Source organism: Larimichthys crocea, chromosome XIV (genome assembly GCF_000972845.2).
Source record: "Larimichthys crocea isolate SSNF chromosome XIV, L_crocea_2.0, whole genome shotgun sequence".
In the NCBI taxonomy this organism is placed as follows: Eukaryota; Metazoa; Chordata; class Actinopteri; family Sciaenidae; genus Larimichthys; species Larimichthys crocea.
This window is the reverse complement of record NC_040024.1, coordinates 6,600,328-6,622,159: the sequence shown is the minus strand read 5'-3', so window position 1 is coordinate 6,622,159 and position 21,832 is coordinate 6,600,328. Positions and strand designations below refer to the sequence as shown.

The window sequence follows — 21,832 nt, the reverse complement described above, 5'->3', positions numbered from 1 at the left end:
CGTCTACTAAACAACTGACAGAGCCACACCTTACTCTGTTCAACATACCTGTAAGGTTTCTTTACTCTTTGTGAGACTCCAAAACAGTGCATAGGTGTATCTTTAAGACTGACACTCTGAAGGTGCTACATGAAGAAGATCGCTTAAAACTCAGGTGAGTCGGCAGAAAGAGGATATAAACATATGAAATGTATTTAGACGTTTGAGTGTTTTGTGAGAGAAATGTAAAAAATAGTTACTCCTGCAGTTAAAGTACAAAATACGATTAAAGTATTACAACTGTTTTTTAGTGCTCATCTGAAATACAAGAACATGCTAAGTTACATGCAAAAATAAAATAATTTTATAGAGAAGATTCTGTATATCCTCTTTTTTTTTTTAACAGTCTTGTGTGTGTTTGAAAAAAAAGAGGTTGTATTTGGACATTTAGCCATATTGGATATTTGGATATTCAGGCATGAATATAAGCTGTGTTCAAAGGTATAAACCGATAGACACTACAAGACAGCTCTGCAACACGATCCCAGGTGAGCAGTAAAGATCAGACTGTGAGTAGGAAAACAAGTCGGTTATAAAAATAAACAAAACTGCTTCTCATGTAGAATCCAGAGAGTCATTCTTTGGAGTGTTGGGTCTCGGATAAGATCTATCAGTGTTTGTTGTCATTGTTACTGAAATCTTTTATCTCTTCGCATCTTGTTTTCATTTTTAATGACATGATCAACTGCGTGTCGAGTTCCTGAGCCTGTGTAGTGATATCCTTCATTCAATCATGTTGGTTTTTAATGCAGCGCTGCCTGTTGGGTCAATGGTTTTCGGACATTATATAGTCCTCTGTTTGGATTTTCTGAATCTTTCAATGATGTTCTGGATTGCAGACGGTGAAATCTGTAAATTAATTAACGTTGTTCTTGCAGTTTATCACAAAATCCTCGCTTGTAAAGCGACTGTGCTTTTCGAGGACATCCCCTTCATCCCCAGCTCAAAATATAAACTCTGTGGTGACCGAGCCTTTTCTGTTACCGCCCCCAGACTCTGGAATAAGATCCCTGTCGAGATGCGTCTTGTTTCCGACCTGGGCCTCTTTAAATCCAGGCTAAAAACCCACCTCTGTAGGATACCCAGTAGTATGATGACACTTGTATCTATCTCGATTTTGTTGTATTTTATTGTTTTTACTGTTCCTTTATTGTTTTTAATTTGTTTGTTTTTACTTATTGCTCTGGTTATTTATCGTCTGCTGTAAAGAACTTTGGTACTGTTGTAAAGGGCTGTATAAATAAAGTACATTTACATTCATGATACGGTCACCAACAGGTGCAAACAGACCCACACTTTTACGGTCTTCTGTTGCTACTGAATGAGAGAATATTTACAAACGAAAGTGAATCAACGCTGATAAGAATTCAGTTTTATTTATCTTGCATCTGATGACTGAGCAGAACAGACTGTACTCTACACTGTTGTCTTTGTTATATTATTTACAGACAGAACAGTTTCCACCATGAGCAAACACTTAACTTAGCACCAGTGACAGTAACACTTTATATTGACCAAAGAGTGTCAGTTAGTTGGACATTCGGACATGGGGACTTATGGAGACTGACTTTGTGTTTTCCATTCTGCCTTTGTTTCATTGAGGACGGATGTCCGGTGTGTTAACAGTAACAGAATATGACCCTTGGTCGTTCTCGTCAGTGGTGTGAGGTGGTCTATCCATGAAGGTCGAACTGTTGGAGGTTGGATGTAAATGTCTCTCAAAACAAGGTTTCGTTTCTTGACCTTGGGAATATTTTTAACAGGAAACTCTTGAGTCAAAGTCCACTTACTAGACTTTTTGTGAAGCTTTCAGGAACATCTCGTGGCTCGTGGAGTTGCCTGACGTGATACATCCACGTCATTGTTGGTTTTGAATGCACTATTTGCATAGAAGAACACTAAATATGTGCAGCACACCTCCTGTTCCTGTTTTTTCTCCTTTTTCCCTTTTACTACCCCTTTGGACTAACGCCATAACAGATTTTCTTTACGAGGGTAGTTTCATAGTTTCATTGTGTCGACTACCACAGGACAAAGTTCAGGTCTGAGACCAGTGCGAGCAGCAGAAAGGTAGGTTTCTTTAGATCGACTTCAGCTTGTGTTTCTCATGTTTCGAGAGGCGTTGATTGTGTTTAAATTCTGATTCTGAGCAGCTTTATATGATTCTTACTTTTTAGCGTCTCGACAGGTCCGCTCGCTACTATTAAAGTCGATTCTGATACTTCTATGTGTGGAAGACGGCAGCGGAGGCCAGCCTTTGTTTGGAGTTGATCTGATAGGCTCCATTTTTAAGTGTCTGAATGCATGATTTTAATACTGAAACCATCGGACCATGAAATATTTATTATTATTTGTTGTAATTGTTTCATTTGTAGAATTTTTCATGTTGGTGAGGGAAAGAAACAGGTATGCTTGAACAGTGCTGAGATATTTTAAAACTGTTTTTAGTCCCTTAAATGCAAAACGAACACGGTTCATTTCTGAATGTGGACTCAACTGGGAGAAGGGATTATGCTCCAGTTTAGAAAGGGACATGATTTACTTTGACAGTGCACATGTCCAAGTTTCTTTGCTATTTTAACATTTACAACAAAAATACTTTTAAAGAAGCCGGCCACTGTTTTTCCCCAGCTGAGTCGGATCCATTTTTGCATGTGTGTTTTTTTTGTGTGTTTTGAGTTATATTGACTTGCTGCCAATATTCAAAAGAAGTATTTGAATAGCTTCACTTTATTCCAATGACTTTGTGTAGTGGTGCTGAAGTAATAATGTGTTTGTAACACGGCTCTCGTCCCGCCTGGTTGAGCAGTTTAGTCCCATGTTTGTTTCCTTTTGAATCGTTTCATGGTGTCAAATTCATTTTTTTGTTTAGCACTCTCTGGTTCAGCTCAGTGGTGACTTGTGAACTAAAAACAATGTAAGCAGGAAAGTGCTGATTTTCCTCCATAGGCTGCTGGAAACATATAACCTGTGCTGTGCCTGCACATCTTTGTGGGCGTGGTCATGCGAGACTGAATATACTAGTTAAACTGGAATGGGGAGTTTGACTTACAAGTGATTAATGTTACCTGACACACTGCACTTAAGGTTTAAATGTTTGACCAGCTGCAAACTTCTTTTTTTTCCCCAAGCTTGTCTCAAGTTTTACTCTTTCAAATAATCAAACATCTACAGACGTCAGACGTTCTTTTTCTACTTCTTCTTCTCATCATCGTCATCATTTATTATTATTATTATTATTATTATTAAGAAGAAGAATGTTGTTTAAAATGAGCCTCTTTCTGCTGTACTGCTTTTCTTATTTTTATGTTTTAAAAACCTACTGTGTGTATATATTTATATTGTTTTTATTTTTAACACTTGATTTTCTGACATGTTAGAATGCTTCAGGTTTCAGGTTACATTCATGCTTCACACATATTTAAAAACCGCTTGGCAAGAATCGTTATATAGTTTTAGGGCGTTCCTGTAACCATGATAACTCTGCAGACAAACTGCAGATCTACATTAGAGATCAGATCTACATTAGAGATCAGCTCCGTCATACTGATGAGCTGTGGTTGTCCTCTGACTGAGTGGACTGGTTGAACGGTCCTGTGGTGTTTCACTGTCGTCTGACTGGATGAGCTGGGTTTGCACAGCCCACTTCTGAGTGCGCACACCTGCAGGAAGCATCACTTTCACACAGCCTCGCATGTGTTGCAGGTAGAGATGATGGCGTCTGTGTTGGCCCCTCTTGTCTTCGGCGTCCTCCTGACTGGGACGCTGTCAGTCCTGCTGTTATCTCCAGGTAAGACAAGGATGCCTGACTGACATGCTCACGGTCTTTGTTTGACACCTGTAACAACTGAATGTTGTGTCAGCAGGGGCGGAGCGGGCCTCTCCGTGCCCACCGCGGTGGCACCAGTTCGGGGAAAGATGCTTCGCATTCCACCCCGTGTGGAGCTCCTGGCACGCCGCCGAGGTGAGCCGGAATTTTCACTTTTTTATTGGCAGCACATAACGTTGCTCTGTTTAATCATGTGTGTGTGTGTCAGTCTTTATGCTCTCAGACAGGTTACCACCTGGCATCTCCACACACACCTGGGGAGCTGCTGTTTGTCTCTCAGCTGGCAGACACACACACTCCTGTGTGGCTGGGCGGTTACCACAAACAACAGGTGTGACGCAGGTGTACAATACAGTATTAGGAGCAAACAGGCCTCCACCTAAGGGAATATTCATTTATTGAATCGTTTTATAGACTTTTATTTTCACGTTTGAAATGGTTTCTCACCTCTTACTCTGTCTCTGTTCTCCTCTCTGAAGAATGCCTCTGATCCGACCAATCAGACGGCAGGAATGGCTTGCATGCAAATGGATCCAAAAAGTAAAAAAAAAACAAAATATAATTATTTAATGATTATTGATAGCATTAATGGAAGGCATAATTTAATAAAAAAATGTGTGTCGTGTTCAGGTGGGGAGCTGGACGGTGCCCCCTGTGAAGAGCTCAGCTTCTACATCTGCTCCACCAACACCAGGTAAAACCTCCACGAGAACAACGACGCTTTAAGTCACTTAATCCCAGCATGCTTCAGTTCATGTCAGTTAAATATCTCTATCAGTGACGAGCTCAATGTTTTCTTCGATGCTGTTACATAGACCGGAGAGATCACATGCCAGCATGTCTAAATCTAATTAATTATTTAACACGCATTCATGACAAGAAGCCAGATGTGTCATAACCTGGTGGAAGTTTAAAATCTTATATTTAAGAAATCCAGAGACACTCTTGGAAAGTGGCTCGATTTAAATCTGTACAGAAGAATTAAAAATGTGTTCAAATCTAACAACTGCCTGAGCGCAGTGGCCTCAGAAGACTATCCATCACAAGCTGATTAATGAGAAATACATATCAGTCTGACCTGTGCTTTGTTGACTTTTGTTCTGGTTTCATGTCACGGCAGGTTGTGAATCACCTGAGAGCTTTGTAGTTTTGTGGCACACCTAAATACGGATTACTTGCACTTGTACACACAAAGCAGACCAGGTGGCAACACAAACACTGCGTAGAAACCTGTATTTCTGCAATATGGAATATTCCAATATTGTAAATATAGAAGAGGTGTTGCCTTATAATCCCCAAATCATCTGATTAAATGCTGCACATAGCACCGGTAGTCTTGGAGGTTGGAGGTGTTGTGGAGAAATTGCTGAAGTCAAAGGTCAATGTTGAGGTCAGGAGGGAAGAAAGTGTTCAGGAGCCTCTGATGTCTTATGCTGTATTATTTATTGAAGCTTGATCAAGGAGAATTAGAGACACTCTCAAAGTTCATCAGAAGTGCCTGAGTCGGTCTCGCATTCTGATGAACTCATGCTGGTGGTCACACTTTAAACCCTCATAGATGACGCCACAAATACTTTACGCCCAAAATAGTCAAAGGGAATGCATTTACCCATGTCCGTGTTCACCTTCAACACATTCTAGTCTGGAGACACTGTTGTCTGTTCATGCCAATGGAACATCAACAACAAGCTATCTATTATATCTAGGAATGCAGCAACAGGTCTCTGTGACCCTGGACACCACAGAGTTGAGATATGGTGGCACCCAGTCGAAGACAAACAATTAATACTGCCGTGGATCACAAGGCTCACACGTGACCTCGTGTAACCCAAAAAGAGAAAATTCCATAACAGGAGGTGTAGAGCTCCATCAGATAATCACAAAGCAAGTTTCGCAAGACCACTAACTTGGCTTGTGTTGATGATGGGAATGCAGATTAACCGTCCGACAGAGCAGCATGGACAGCTGAAGAGTGACAGGAATATGGAGAGAGAGATGGGGAATGACATGCCACACCTTTTATTTTGATAGTTTCTTTGTTAACGTCTCTTTTTTTTTCCAGCAGCTCTGAAGTCTTTGCAAAGAACAACGATCCAGTTCAGCCACGTGAGTTCACTTGTTGTACTGTAGCATTCCAGTGTATCTGACAACCAGTTAAAAACTGTTCAGATCCTCAGAACTTAAAGCAACATTGTGCTCCCGGTTTCAACTCAGTTCAATTAGAAACCCAACAGAGACCTAACAGTTCCCTCCATGAGCAGGCAGTTGGTGTCAGTGGTAAGGAGAAACTTCCAAACCTCGAACAGAACCTGGATCACTAGTGGACGGACATCTTCCGAGACTGGTTCAGTTGTTGTTGCACATCAAGCAAGGTCAACAACACAAGACCCAGCAGCAGCTGATATCACTGCCTAGTCCAGCAGCAGTCAGCCCAGCTCGGCGTCTGTCTTTCAGCCTTTTATTTCACCAAGCTCTCACCAACCACTAAAAGTCAGTCCCACATTTACTCTTGTCCGGCGGCTTCTTGCTGCTGCTGCTCCCGATCATCAATCCCCGACGCCCCGGGCCTGAAAACCTCCTGGACTGGACCGTACTCTTTACTATTTACAGAGACCCAACAGTTACCACCATGAGCAACAACTTAGCGACAGTAGCAAGGAAAAACTTCCTTTAAGGGCACTTTCACATCAGCGCTATTTGGTTCGCTTTAAACGGACCAAAGTTCGTTAGTTCGATAGTCCGGTTTGTTTGGGCAGGTGTCAAAGCTCATCTGAACTCTGGTGCCACATTTACTCTTGTCCGGCGGCTTCTTGCTCGCTCACTCTCTCCTTTTCTCTTCTGAGCTTCCTCCGTCAGCGTCCTCTTCACTCTCTTCTCCTCTGCCATCATGTCCATAGAGGCTACTGAGCCTGGTTACATTGCCCGCTCGCCCAACTCCTGTTCTGGCACGACACCGACAACACCAGCTAACTAACTACTGATGATTGAACATTTCATGAGAGAAAAATGACACAATGTTGCTTTAAATTAAGGCATCCATGTCACAATCTGTTTTCAGTGTTTTATGATATACATGATATTTTTTGGATTAATGTTACTGCTCTCTCTTTCCCAGAAATGGTCCCTAATGTGAGTCTGTTTGACGTCATGTGGGGTGAGAGCAACATGTTGGCGGTGGAGGTCCTCCACTCGTCCTCCTTCCTCAAGGAACTCTGGTCCGGTCGGCTGACGCAGGGCTGCTACGCCCGCTTCATGCAGCAGGAGGCGCTGTATCTTCACAGAGTCAGCAGCACACTGGAGGTCAGAGGTCCACTTTGTCTTTCTGCCTCTTTTATACTCTTTGTCTTCCTTCTGCTGTGACATGACTGCGATGTAACGTCTCGTTTCTTCCTGCAGGTCCTGCTCAGTGGTTTGCAGGAAGCCGATGACATGAGGTCGCTGCTGATGGACACGCTCAAACACTACAGCAGCAGGAACCAGGTGAGACCTGGCTGTGTTTACAAAGAGCATTTTGATCACTAAGAAGCAGAACTGATGAGACTATGTCAAGAAATCTTCATTGTCTCCTCTTCCAGAGCCTCCTCGATTCGCCTCCTCCACTGTGGCTCCAGCTCTCCCTCCGGTCTTTCCACTCGGTGGTCTTGGAGGAGCCGGTCTATTGGGTGGTGGCTCTGCTGGCCCGGGCCTCCCTCCGTAACTTCCTGGCTGAGGAGCTGCAGATGTCAGAGGTCAGAGCCAGCAGCTTCTACCAGGAGTGGAGCGACGAGAGTCGGAAAGAGTTTGCCTGGACACAAAGGTATTCCCGATCAGAGCAAAATATGTTCAGCAGTACTCGAGTATTTGTTATGATTGCATTACTTATGATCAGTTAGCAAGTTGACAACTTTGCTAACAGCCAAACAGCAAGAAAGACCGTCTGCACTGCAGCCAAGGTCTTGTCAATCAGCATCCGTGGTCTTAGCTTTGTCAGGGGTTGGAGGTGTACATCTCTTCATATTACAGCTCCTTCTCGTTTAATTGTTTTTACCGCATTGTTTCCTGTACTACTTTCAAATTGCCTCATACTAAGGGAGGCAATTTCATCTGCTGCAAGTAATATTAGCTGGCTGCTTGTCTTGTGTTTGACCTTGTTTGAAAGGAAGTAGGACGGTTAATCTTTGTCCGTTTCTGGTTCATCTTGCTCTGTAGGGCGGTTAATCTTTATCCCTTCCTCATTCCCGTCATCAACACAAGCCAAGTTTGTGTTCTTGCAAAACTTGTTTTGGAATTATCTCATAGGGCTGCACACCTCCAAACCCCTGACACTGTGTCCAACATGTTTGTATCTCGGCCAGGACCAGTTACTTCCTGGAGTCTCCTTTGGTTGCCTGGCGAGCACATGAACCGATATAAAATAGCAAATTGTAGCTTTTGCACTTGGGGTTTTTGTCGGACGCATGATAATTAAAGAGCGTGGTGAGTCGTAGGAGGTTAGGCAGTTGATTTGTGTTGTCCTCATTTGTCTTTTTCACTGTGCGACAGGTACAGAAAGGCGATAGAGGAACACCAGGATCAGATGCACGTCTACAAAGCCATCGACATCTTTAGAGACCACATGATGAACCAGAGGAATTTCTACAAGGCCGTGTAAGAACACATCTATCTATCCATATGTGGATGTTATCTGTCTATCGGTCGGCGAGTCTTTAAAATGTGAATGTCTGTTTCCGTTGCAGAGACTGTGACGTAGGAGGAGAGCAAGATGGGAAACGCTTGTGAAGGTGAGCTGGGAAAATATCATATCATCAAGACATTTGACAACTAACTCAACCGCTCTGTTTTCCAGGTGTATGGTCTCTTAAAGCAGGACCTACTTTCCACCAGGATGAAGGGACACATCTACAAACACCAAACTTCAAGCCAAGAACGGCGAACTTTACCTTAGACATTGGTGTTTTTGCGTCGTTCTGCCTTTTGTTACACTACACCACACAACTGGAAAGCTCCTTTTTTCTTCAAAACACCAGCAGGTTACTTTAGTTTCCATCAGGAAACTCTTTTTTTTAATTTATGTACCATGTGAACTTGAGGGCGTAGTCACTTCATCACTTGAACATTAAGATTTTGAAGATTAAGGTTTTAGCTATGATGGTGAAGCCGGGTTAACCGGGTTAGCTGTGAAGTTCCTTAGCAAACATAATCTGTATTCGGGGTTCAGAACCAAATAAACTATTGTAAGAGTTTCTGTTTTTTGTGTTTTTGCTGATAACTTGATGAGTTTTCTTTGGTACAAATACAAATACTGCACTTACTGTTGAATTATCTGACAGCTTCAGTAACTAGTTTCTTTACAGGTTAAGACGTTTGCGTACAAAACATACAAAGAACTCATAAAACTTTGAGTCATAGACAGTATTTATATTTTTTCTGATTACACTCTACTTATGTAGCATTTTAAATTCAGGAGTAATGTAGTATTTTTACAGTTTAACATTAGTACTTTTACTTAAATAGAGCATCTGAATACTTTATTTGCCTCTGCATATCACACAGATAGCCGTCTGTCTCCCCCTGTAGGCTAAAATACGACACCGCACTCTGTTTCTGAACAACACAGTACTACTGCAGTAGTACCAGTACCACTCTGCTATTAACACTACTCGTTAAACTTCTACTAATACGTTTATCTACTATAACTACCACTGCTTCTCCTGCTGCTAATAATACTGTAACTACTACTGTTAGTACTATTCAGCTTCTTTTACTTTAATATATTTTATTAGTACATCTCCTACCAGACAATAGTACAGTACAAAAATCTACTTCAACTAGTACTACATCTATGATTACCATTATTGACTGTAGGCTACTACTTGCACTGCTTGTACTACTACAATAACTTCTAGTCTACTAGCCAATACTACATCTTAAACTTAACCTCGTACTACAGCTGCCAATGACATTATTACTAATACTGCTTTCACTGCCACTAATATCTTCTATTAGTACATCTACTACCACTACTGCTGCCACACAATACTACAGTCTTACTTCTACTACCACTTATTCTACTACTATGGTACTGCTAGTACTTATATAGTACAGTATAAAGTCTATATTTACTACTACTTCTTAAACTTATACTAGTATTACAACTGGCAATAACATTATTACCAATACTTTTAATACTACCACTACAACTATACAGAACTATAGTATCTTAGTAGCCTAAATCCTTCACTAATACCACTTATAATACTACTATGGTACTGCTAGTACTTATATAGTACAGTATAATGTCTGTATTTACTACTTCTTCTTGAACTAGTATTACAACAAACAATTACATTATTACCAACACCTTTATTAGTACTACCACTACAATACAAAACTATAGTACAGTACCCCTTCTACTACAACTAGCCTAATTCTTCTGCTACTATGGTACTGCTAGTACTATATAGTACTAACACTGGGCTACTGTTGCTTATTTCAAATACTTCTAGTATTCTCACACCACCCATTGACCTGTATTGATTGGCTGTTAGCAGATACTACTACTCCAACCAGACAGTAGTACTTCTACTACAGCTAGTCTAAATCCTTGACCACTTATTCTACTACTATGGTACTGCTAGTACTTATATAGTACAGTATAATGTCTGTATTTACTACTACTTCTTGAACTTATACTAGTATTACAACTAGCAATAACAGTATTACCAACACTTTTATTAGTACTACCACTACAATACAAAACTATAGTACAGTACCCATTCTACTACAACTAGCCTAATTCTTCTACTACTATGGTACTGCTAGTACTTATATAGTACAGTATATTGTCTATATTTACTACTTCTTGAACTTATACTAGTATTACAACTAGCGATAACATTATTACCAATACTTTTAATACTACCACTACAACTATACCGAACTATAGTACCTTAGTAGCCTAAATCCTTGACTAATACCACTTCTTCTACTACTATGGTACTGCTAGTACTTATATAGTACTAACACTGGTCTACTGTTGCTTATTTCAGCTACTTCTAGTATTATCACACCACCCACTAACCTCTATTGATTGACTGTTAGCAGATACTACTACTCCAACCAGACAGTAGTACTTCTACTACAGCTAGTCTAAATCCTTTACTAATACCACTTCTTCTACTACTATGGTACTGCTAGTACTTATACAGTACAGTATAATGTCTGTATTTACTACTTCTTCTTCTTGAACTTATACTAGTATTACAACTAGCAATAACAGTATTACCAACACTTTTATTAGTACTACCTCTACAACTATACAGAATCCTTGACTAATACCACTTCTTCTACTACTATGGTACTGCTAGTACTATATAGTACTAACACTGTTCTACTGTTGCTTATTTCAAATACTTCTAGTATTCTCACACCACCCACTGACCTGCATTGATTGGCTGTTAGCAGATACTACTACTCCAAGCAGACTTGTACTTCAACTAGCACACCTACTACTACTACTACAGTACTGCTAGTACTGCATATGAGCAGTAGTGTGTGTATTTAGTTAAACGGCGTTAATTGGTGGTCAGTGACGTCACGGGTTCGTCTCCTACAGGAGTACCCGTCGGGGTTTTTGGCGCGCGGGCATGGGCGCGTGCGCACGGGTTCACGCGTGTCCTGCCCTTGTGCTATGATCCGGCGCGTGGACAGACACACTGCAACACACACACACACACACACACACACACACACACACACACAGAGGAGGCGGAAACCTCCATCTGCCCTGCTCGGTCACCGACCCGTCATCCTCGGGCTCCGGGAAGAAACGGATCATCTCCGCACCGAGAGCGAGGAGAACCGGAGGAGGCACCGAGAGGAGAGCAGGAGGAGAAGAGGAGGAGGAGGGAGCTGAACATGGAGGAGATCTATAGTCTATATATAGGCTGTGCCCCGGACTGCACCACCGCCGCCGCCGCCACCTGCCCTCCCGGTACCGGTAAGTCACGGAGGAAAGATGCGCCGGCAGAGGACTGTCAGTCCCCGGGCCGGGTCGGTGCCGGCAGTGTCCGGTTATCGGTGCCGCCTGACCCGTGAAAATGACTTCTGAGGTCTCGTGAGGTCGGGTTACCGTGCAGCCATGTTGCAGGAGAGCGCGAGGGAGGAGAGGAGGCGCGAGGAGGCTCCTGACACCTGCCCCGGTTCCCTCGTTCCCTCGTTACCGGGAGAAGAACCGTGAAAAAAAAGGTTCAAATTGGCGGTTAAAGAGCCGCCACCGGCGTCCCGCACCGGGAGCACCGGGGATGACTTTCTGACTCGGTGTGTGCGCCGTGCAGCCATGTTGCAGGGGGCGGCGGAGGGAGGGAGAGATAACGAGCTAACGGCGGGGCTCCGGGGGGTTTGACACCGACCGACACCGAGAGGAGGAGAGAGGGGAGGAGGGGGGGAGACAACCGGTGCCCGGTCATTGTCGCTCCCCGGTCGGATGCGGCGGCTGCAGCCGTTACCGTGTCGCCTGGAGACGGAGGCAGGGAGGCTGAGACGAACCGGGGCGACGAACCGGGGCGACGAACCGGCTGAAAGAATCAGAGTCATAGTTTCAGTTTTATTCCAGATTCAGTTATTCAAATATTCATTTATTTTAATTTTTGAAAGGCCTAAATAAATATATTAATTAATTATTTAAAAAAAAATAATTTATGTTTTTATTTTGTTTACAATTTTGTACCACTTTATTTAATTAATTCAATTTATTTTAAAATATTTTAATGTAATTGTTTGATTATGAATGGGAAATATATTTATTATATTATTATTATTATATATATTTTTATTATCTATAAATTCAACCTGCTCTAATAAAAAAAAATATATAACATTTAGTTTTTTAATTTAATTTTTTAAATAAAAAAATAGCAAGTATTATATATTCTCAAATTAAATTTATTAAATTATTATTATTATATTATAATAATTTATTTATTTTTATTGGAATATTTAATTTTCTGTGCATTTAAAAAAAAAAATTTAATCACATTTTTTTTTTAAATATTCCGTGTTCCTCGTTCGTCGTGCTGTGATCAGCAGCAGCCGGCAGGTGGAAGTGGTTATTGATGATGTTATTGATCATAATCGATTGACTGTTTGTCGGCGTGGAAGGTCAGGGCAGGAGAAGACACAGCGGGGTCCGTTGCCATGGCGATAACAGGAATGATTTATCCTCTTTTTATTATTATTGGGCCTGATTCATTCAATAATTTATCAATTTGCAGATTCACTTTGTTCATATTCCTTTTCTTCTCCTCCCTCTCTCCGTCCTCCTCTGTCCTCCCTCGCCCTTGTCTCTTTTTTCTCTCCTCCTCTCTCCATCCATCTTCTCTCCTCCCTCTCTCCCCCTCGTTCACCTCCATCCATCTCTTTCTCTTTTTTCTCTCTCTTCCAGGTCAATGAGAGCCAGCAACAGCTCGTTTTCTCTCCCTCTCTCTCTCTGATTCCTCCTTTACCTCGACCTCCTCCTCTTTTTTGTCTCTATCATGCTCTCCTCACTTCCACGTGTTAAAAAACACACTCGTCTTATTTTAGCATCACTGCTTTCCTCCTCCTCGTCCTCCTCTTCTTCCTCCTCGTCCTGCCCTCCTCTCTTCTGAGTTTTCCTCACACACACACACACACACACACCGGAAAATGAAGCGTGGGTCGAGTGTGTTGCAGCCTCCCTCTGATGCAGCCAAACGGCACACACACACAAAGACACGCGTGCGCGGTGATGATGATGATGGTGGTGGTGGTGGTGGTGGTGCCAAACACACAGCGGATGCCACAGGTTCGAGTCCCTTCCCAGCAGCCACCTCTCTCTTCAGCCCCGATGTCAGCACCAAGATGGCGTCTGACCTCCTCATCAGGCTTTCAGGTACATTTGCATAAACATTACACATATCATTGATAATTTAAGTCATTCATAAAGAGATGTCATCGTCTTAGACATTTTAAGGACAAAACAATCAGCACATTCACTGAGCATGAAAAGAATTGTTAATTTACTCTACATGTACAATCAGGACAGCAGTAATGTTGACTTGTAATATATAACAGAAGTTATCTTATGACTCGTTACCGTATCGTTGACCCAACAATTCCCACCATGAGCAAGCACTTGGCGACGTTGGCAAGGACATCTGCAGAGTTCCTAACAGCCAAACATCGAGCAAGACCCAGCAGCAGCTGATATCACTGACTAGTCCAGCAGCAGTCAGCCCAGAACCAGAACCAGAACCTACAGCAGCAGTCCCACATTTACTCGTGTCCGGCGGCTTCTTGCTGCTGCTGCTGCTCCCGGTCATCAATCCCAGACGCCCCGGGCCTAAAAACCTCCTGGACTGGACCGTACTCTTTACTATTTACAGAGACCCAACAGTTACCACCATGAGCAAGAACCTTAGCGACAGTAGCAAGGAAAAACTTCCTTTAAGGGCGCTTTCACATCAGCGCTATTTGGTCCGCTTTAAACGGACCAGAGTTCGTTTCCCCCGGATAGTCCGGTTCATTTGGGCAGATGTCAAAGCTCATCTGAACTCTGGTGCGCCTGAAAACATGGGTCTTGATCCGCTTGCAAGTGAACCCTGGTGTGATTGGCCTACAGTGGGAAAGCAAACGGACTATCCGGCAAACCAAAGATCGATGAGCCGGGTTTTCTTCTTCATGGTCAGAGCTTGTTTTGGGCAATTCCGCCTCTAAACGAGCAGCTGTTGTAACTGCACAATGTTGTCCAGGCACAATGTTGGTCCGCTTTCAAAAGTGCAGAGTGAAACCAAACCAAATGAAGGTGTGAAATTCTTTGGCATTCCTCGCCCAATCGAACCGAGTCCCACGAACTATCCTTGTGTGAAAGCAACATAAGAGGCAGAAACCTCGAGCAGAACCTGGATCATGGTGGACGGACAGAGACAAAGATGCACAGCAGCAATAATAATAGTGATAACTACAACTTTAATGCTGGCAGTGGACTTCATCAGGACCACAGCAGCAGGCTCGACCAATACCGGCCTCAATCCACAAGAACCTGCGAGATGTGAAAACAGGAAAACTCCAGGTTCTGCATGAATGAAGAAGTAGAGAAGTGCATCATGGGACAGCAGTGTACGTACTTTTTTGCTGGTTTGTTTTGTGTTTGTCCCGAAGTCCATAAAGAAACGGTGTCCTGGGCACCGAGCCCTGACCTCAACCCCCATCCGACACCTTTGCGAGCCAGACTTCACGCTGCGTTCACGTCGTGTTGGATGGACGGTGGAGCTCTGCATTATTTAAAGTTGGATTTAATTAACTTGAATGACAATTCAGATAGATGAGAGCTCTCAGGAGTTTGCCAGTCATGATTATAAGTTGGATGTTGACGTCAATGAACTCAGGATTAAAGCCCAGCATCAGGTCATTGTGACTGAAACAGGTTGAACATCTGGACTGTTGGATTCATTCTCAAAGTTTTGGAGCGCTCAGCAATTATATGGTAGCAACGCTCAGGTGTCCACATACTTTGTCCGATGTATTGTATGCTCTCGTGGTTGGTTGAGTGGCGTTATCTCACACCTCTTTCTCTCTCTCTGTCTCTTCAGAGGCCACCCAGAAGGCCCAGATGCTTCCTGGGAGGCAAGCAGAGGCTGAGCCTCAGTGGCGCGAGGCGCTGCCGGAGGTCCGTGGTGGGCAGCAGGATGAGCCCGGCTTGGCTCTTTCACCGGACGGACCCGGGGCCAGTCCTGAACCGCCGTCGCTGTCGCACACACCTGACGGCAACGCCGCCACGGACACACTGGCTTCAGACATGCTGAGGAAACTGGCAGGTACAACGACAGACACACAACGGGCTGAAACTATTCAGTTATATAATATATATATATAATTGTTGAACATAAGAACACGACAAGTTGTTGGAAGTCAATCAACTAATCGCCTTAGCTCTGCTTCAATCGATTTATTATCTTAATTAGTAAAATTTGGGGACTTTTTTATTCTGATAAACACACACTGACACATTTCCCACCAATCACAGAGCGCCAGGAAGTGAACAGCCTCGGCGTGAGGGTCAAAGAAGAAGAAGAGCCGGTGGAAGTTGACACTTTGGTTGCCCCCGACCTTGTCCGTGATCGATCACTCACAAAAGAGATAACTACACCTTCCTCAATGGCGAGCCACCATCTATTCGGCATTAAAACGGAAGACCAGGGTTTCAGCGGCAACAAGATGGCAGAGCAGTCGCACCCTGGAGCCGAAATGGTGGACCAGTGTCTCCATGGCCTTAAAACAGAGGACAAGTTTTTTACTGCAGGCTGCCAGCCTGGCTCCAAGACGACAGACAGCGTCGTCTCCGGAGCCAACAAGTTTCAGTTCAGAGTGAAGGTGGAAGATCATGGCGTCTCTGGAAACAAGATAGCGGGGCAGCTTCTATCTGGAGCCAAAATGGAGGACCAGCTGCTCTTTAAAGCAAAAATTGCAGAGCGGCCTTTCTCTGGAGCCAAGATGGGCAACAAGTTTCTTTCTGGAGTCAAGATAGAGGACCAGTTTCCTTCAGGAGCCAAGATGGAGAATCAGCTTCTCTTTGGAGCCAAAATGGAGAACGGCCTTCTTCCTGGAGCCAAGATGGTGGACCACGTTTTCTCAGGAGCAAAAACAGAGGAGCAGCTCTTCTTTGGAGCCAAGATGGAAGACCAATTCACCTCTGGAGCCAAGATGGCGGACCAGTGCCTCAGAGCCGTGCTGTGGCAGGACATGTCAGTGAACCTGGCGTCCACGCTGCTGCATCAGCTCTCAGGTAACACTCACACATATTCTCACACTCCTGAGTCAGTTTCACAAACTTCTTTTTGCCAAAACACAGTGAGGAGTTCTGTTGCCTGGATTCAGCAGTACGATATATCCTGAGTGGGATCTACTGGAAGGTTGGAGAGGATTTCCCACCATCTGGTGTCTGTCCAGGACAAGAAAAATAATTCAGGAATAGTTTTATACTCACACACATTGGACTGAGGGAAGGTTTTTAACTGGCTGTATAAATTATCCTGATAATTAAATCTATAGAAACTAATGTTCCTGTTGTACACTGGTCACAGCTGTTAGCGGACAGGTTCACAATCAGTCAAGTCTGTCTTCAATCATCAGACAGGCTTTGATTTCTGTAATAGTTCCTCTGGTTCATACCAACCATTAAAAGATCCCTTTGAAAGTGAGAGGGACTATACTGTGAGTTACACAAGTCATTATCTGTTAAAACCGTGGACAGGTTTTCTTCTGTTCTATGAAAAGTGCAGAACTACCCACTTGATTTGTCTAATTCAAAATAAATTCAGACTACAGTTTATAACAAGAGAAATTATTACAGCACGCAAAGCTACTTTAAATGTTCATATGAGCACCTGACCTATTATTAACTGTTAAGACAGACTTTTGAACCCGTCCTTTAAGTGGCCTATAGGTCTAAGATGCAGACCCACAATGTAATCAACCAGGACAACAATGTCTCTATGACAACTTGACATTAACCAAGACAACAATGTCTCTATGACAATTTGACATTAACCAAGACAACAATGTCTCTATGACAGTTTGACATTAACCAAGACAACAGTGTCTCTATGACAGCTTGACATCAACCAGGACAACAATGTCTCTATGACAACTTGACATCAACCAAGACAACAATGTCTCTATGACAACTTGACATTAACCAGGACAACAATGTCTCTATGACAGCTTGACATTAACTAGGACAACAATGTCTCTATGACAGCTTGACATCAACCAGGGCAACAATGTCTCTATGACAACTTGACATCAACCAGGACAACAATGTCTCCATGTCCTGTTTTTAGTCTTGTCTTTGATAATAATTAATTGAAAGCGTCTTCAGTTTGCTGTGTTGTCTCTGCAGAGAGGGTCAGTAAATCCAACAGTCGGCTGGTGGAGAGGACGACTCCGCCCGTCAGAAGCAGGTAAGGTTACCTGGTATCAGTCAGTGTGGACACTCTGACCTCTGACCTGCTTTGTTTTGACATTATATGTGTGCATGACTGTGTGTGTTATGTGTGTGTTACCCTTCCTGTAGTCCTATTTTGAAGGTGAACATGGACCCTCTCCGCTCATCCCCACTTCTGGGCTCCCAGGACCCTCCACATGGTAATAAACTACACACACACAGAAACAGATACAGTAGTTGGTGTGAGAAGCTCCGTGTTCTTAAAATAAATAAAAAGAACCGAGGCTGCGTGAGGAATCAGCCGCTCCTGTTTTTCTTGAGGAGGCGTAGATCTTTGAACGCCGATCAGCGTCTCATGGGAGTGTTTCTGTAATCATACGCCGAGTCAGTTACGCCTGTCATTGATGTGTTCGCCTGCCAATCAAAGAATAATATCCAGTAATGAAAAGTGACGCTGTCAGTCAGAGATGAAAGAATTAAAGCAGCTAACAGGCTCAACGTCAGCACCAGGACTCATCTGTGATCAATTATCCATCAATCAGGTTAATAACTGAACAGTTATCTTTATTTCGGGGGACTGACCCTGTATATTTACACAAATATTGTACTTCTTTATAGGGAAACTTTGTATTTTTCATCAGTTGTTTTTTTACTTTTTTATTTTATCGTATTTTATTTCTTTATCTTATTTTTTATCCTCTACGTTTAGCGCTGAAACTCGTCTCATTGTGTTAATCTACACATGACAAACAAACGTGAACACTGAAGTGAAAGTGAAACTACAGACTGCTCGCTCATCAGTTTGAACTCTGCCCTGTGGCGTTGTCGTTAACCCGGGTTAATGACAATAAACGGTCTGATAAAAGCTCGGCTCCGTACACAGTTCATGTTTACGACGCTGCCCACACTGTTTCTGCTGGAAGTCCAGTTTGAGAAACAGATCCACGAGTGTGACGGACAAATGATGCAAAGTATTACTGTAAAAACACTTTCATACGTTCTTAACAAACGCAGCCTTATTGTTATTATCGTTACTGATGGGCTCTGTGTCCTGGGTTCATAATGAAGTGACTAAACACAAACATTTATTTTATGTTTATGAATAATAAGAAGATTTATTCCATGAATTGTTGATAAAATAATAAAATCTCTTTTGTTTATTTTTCCCACAGAAACAAAAACCAGCAGAGATCCGACGGCAGCGTGTTCATACTTCTACAGGTAACACACATACATGTTTGTTCTCTTGTACATGTGAGGACCCTCACTCACATCGTGGGTTACCTGGACACGGAGCTGAAACATCTCTCCTCTCCTGTCTCCTTTCTCCTTCCTCTCCTCTTCCCTTCTCTCTACTCTTCATGTTTCATCTCCTTCTCTTCATTTCCTCTCCTCCTATTCCCTCCTTCTTCCATTGTTTCCTCACTTCCTTGATTTCTCCACTCTCATTTTCTTTCCTCTCCTTGTCTACTCTCCTCCTTCTCCTTCCTCTCCTCCTTCCTCCCTATCCTATACCTTTTCTCCCTCTCTCCTCGTCTCCTCTTCCCTTCTCTCTACTCTTCTTGTTTTGTCTCCTCCTCTCTGGCCTCCTTATCTTGTTTCTTCTCCTTTAGAAAAGTTTCATGGAAACGATAAAAATTAAAAAAATGTTTTTTTTTTAACGGAAACATTTTCTCTGAGGTCACGTGACCGATCAGCTGACCGCTCTGTTCCCGCCTTCAGGTGTCACGTGTGCGGCTTCGAGACGGACAGCCGCGCCCTTTTCCAGAGTCACATGACAGAACACCGCCAATGGGAGCGCGGCTCCTTCTCGCTGCACTGCTGCGTCTGCGACCACTCGACCAATCAGGAGGCAGAGATGAGGGCTCACGCCAACACGCACATGCAAGGCATCATGGGAGTCAGCGCAGAGATGAGGTGTGTGACTGAAACAGTTAAATTATCTGATAACGAATCAACTCTGGACTGAAATATAAATGAAAACAGAAGCAGATTATATATTTTTTTATAAATTAACGAACGGCGAGATTTGTTTTTAATATTATTTTCAGTGTTTTTATTGAGTCGTTTATTTATATTTTGAATTTTGGCAGTTGTGGTCCTCCGTACTGAACGCGTGGCTCGCTGTTTGATTCTTCTTCTTGGTCTTTGTTCCGTGTCCGTGTGTGATGCATGTGTGTGTTATTAACTCCTAGATGTCCCATCACCCCTCCTGCCGCCCCCGCCGTCTCCTCTGGCATCGCTCCGTCAGTTGCCGTGGCAACCCAGCCGGAGAACGGCACCTCCGAGCATCGCTGCCGCATCTGCCAGAGGTCGTTTCCAGGGCAACAGGAGCTGCTGGTTCACTTCCAGGGTCATCGCCAGGGCAACCAGTACCGGTGCGACCGGTGCGGTCACCTGACGCGGACAGCCAACAAGCTGGTGGAGCACGTGCGCGTGCACACGGGCGAGCGGCCGTTCACGTGCGACCTCTGCCCGTACAGCGCCAAGCGGCGGGACAGTCTGCGCCTGCACTGCAAGGTCAAGCACGCCGCCGACGTGCACACGCACCGCTCCTACGTGCACACGCACCGCTCCTACGTGCACACGCACCGCTCCTACGTGCACGGAGACAATCAGCGCTCGAACAAACACGTCCAGCGGCTGCACACGCCGCCAAACGCACACACTGCTGCACACACCTCCTCCTCCTCCTCCTCCTCCTCCTCTCTTCCTCCTCTTCATCCCTCGCTCTCCGACAGGGCAGGATGGAGAGATCTGTCTCCTCTCCTCCCCATCACAACACTCATTTCTCTGAAACCACGACCTCCTTCGTCACCCTCCTCCTCCTCCTCCTCCTCCTCCTCCTCCTCCATCAAACACTCCTTTCTCGGTTACCTTGGCCTGAAAACTTCTTTGTAAATGCTTTTTTTGGTCTTATCCTCTTCTTGTTTCCTCTCCACCTCTCCTTCCTCCTTCTCTCTCCATTTCCTCTCCTTTCCTCAGTTCCTCCTCTCCTCTCCTTCTTTCTCCTCAACTCCTCTCCCCTTCTCTGTACTCCCTTTGTCTCCTTGTTTTCTCTTCTTTTCTTGTCTCCTCTTTCCTTCTCCTTGTTTCAACTCTTTGTTTCGTCTCCTTCCTCCCTTTTCTCTCCATTTCGTCTCCTTTCCTTGACTCCTCCTCTCCTCTCTTATTCTCCTTTTCTCAATTCCTCCTCTCTCCTTACCTCTCCTTGTCTCCTTGTTTTCTCTTCTTTCCTTGTCTCATCTCTTTGTTTCCTTTCCTTTCCACATTTCCTCGTCTCCTCTCCTCCTCTCCTCCTCTCCTCCTCCTCCTCTCCTCCTCTGTATGAGAATCAGCTCTTGTTATGCTCGATGCACTGATGCAGCGATGACGAACGTTTTCTTGGATTCTTGCATCCTGCTCGTGGTTTTTTGCTGCCTGCTTCATGTAATCACTGAAACTCTTTAAGCTCGTTAAGCTCGTTAACGTGTCACATATTTATTGCCCGTCGCTCTCGTCCTTCAGAAACCGAAACCTCGAGATCCTCCCGTCGCCGTTCAGAGTCGATCTACCGGAGAGAAAATCACTGCCAAGAAAAAAACTCGTCAGCCAGAGCAGTGCCAACTGTAGATGCTGCTGCTGCTGCAATGAAGTGGCAGTTCGTTAGCGTCCTGTTTTTTTAAAGATGGTTTGTGCCAAACTTTTTTTTTTTTTTTGCTTCGACAGGTTTGAGTTAAATTATTTGAACTTTTACTGACATAGAAATGTCAGAAAAGCAGCAAACACTCTGAGAAGCTGGAACTGTTTCACATTTTTCATTTCTGAGTTATCGACTGATTTCAAGCTCCGTCTCTTTCTTTGAGGATCTTTGAAGGTTCGAGGTTTCTGGAGGACGGTGATGATATTTCTAATCTTTGTGTTGTATATTGATAATGTATTTGTGTTTACATAACTTACACGGGGCTCCGAGGAGTCTGAAAATGTCACGATTTAAAGTTGCACTATACGTAGTTTTCGCCGAGACATTAAAAAAAAAAAAA

The 21,832-nt window shown here is 43.6% G+C and overlaps 4 protein-coding genes across 6 annotated transcripts in view; 3 read left to right on the top strand and 1 right to left on the bottom strand.

Moving 5' to 3' along the window:
- LOC104935020 (butyrophilin-like protein 2) overlaps positions 1 to 21,832 on the top strand; it is a gene marked incomplete at its 3' end in the record, with an annotated part of 550,859 nt that overhangs the window by 154,661 nt on the left and 374,366 nt on the right. The window lies entirely within an intron of this gene.
- The window catches only part of LOC104935135 (V-set domain-containing T-cell activation inhibitor 1), a 592,626-nt gene that overhangs the window by 510,629 nt on the left and 60,165 nt on the right, over positions 1 to 21,832 (bottom strand). The window lies entirely within an intron of this gene.
- Positions 60 to 9,082, top strand: LOC104935543 (uncharacterized). Of its 3 annotated transcripts, none has more exons than XM_027287606.1 (13): positions 60 to 154; positions 3,745 to 3,829; positions 3,906 to 4,003; positions 4,077 to 4,199; positions 4,348 to 4,408; positions 4,499 to 4,562; positions 5,934 to 5,974; positions 6,984 to 7,168; positions 7,265 to 7,348; positions 7,444 to 7,664; positions 8,390 to 8,494; positions 8,584 to 8,628; positions 8,694 to 9,082. In XM_027287606.1, exons 2-12 carry the CDS (start codon positions 3,751 to 3,753, stop codon positions 8,624 to 8,626), a joined length of 1,104 nt encoding a protein of 367 aa, XP_027143407.1. In that variant the 5' UTR covers positions 60 to 154; positions 3,745 to 3,750; the 3' UTR covers positions 8,627 to 8,628; positions 8,694 to 9,082. The 3 variants fall into 3 exon arrangements, with proteins under 3 accessions (XP_027143407.1, XP_027143405.1, XP_027143406.1); XM_027287604.1 differs by having other exon boundaries at positions 5,931 to 5,974; XM_027287605.1 differs by lacking the exon at positions 60 to 154 and adding an exon at positions 1,905 to 2,109 and having other exon boundaries at positions 5,931 to 5,974.
- LOC109139694 (uncharacterized) lies at positions 11,468 to 20,801 on the top strand. Its single transcript, XM_027287557.1, has 9 exons — positions 11,468 to 11,846; positions 13,290 to 13,757; positions 15,457 to 15,681; positions 15,891 to 16,649; positions 17,766 to 17,826; positions 17,940 to 18,010; positions 18,983 to 19,031; positions 19,533 to 19,727; positions 20,006 to 20,801. Exons 2-9 carry the CDS (start codon positions 13,532 to 13,534, stop codon positions 20,709 to 20,711), a joined length of 2,292 nt encoding a protein of 763 aa, XP_027143358.1. The 5' UTR covers positions 11,468 to 11,846; positions 13,290 to 13,531; the 3' UTR covers positions 20,712 to 20,801.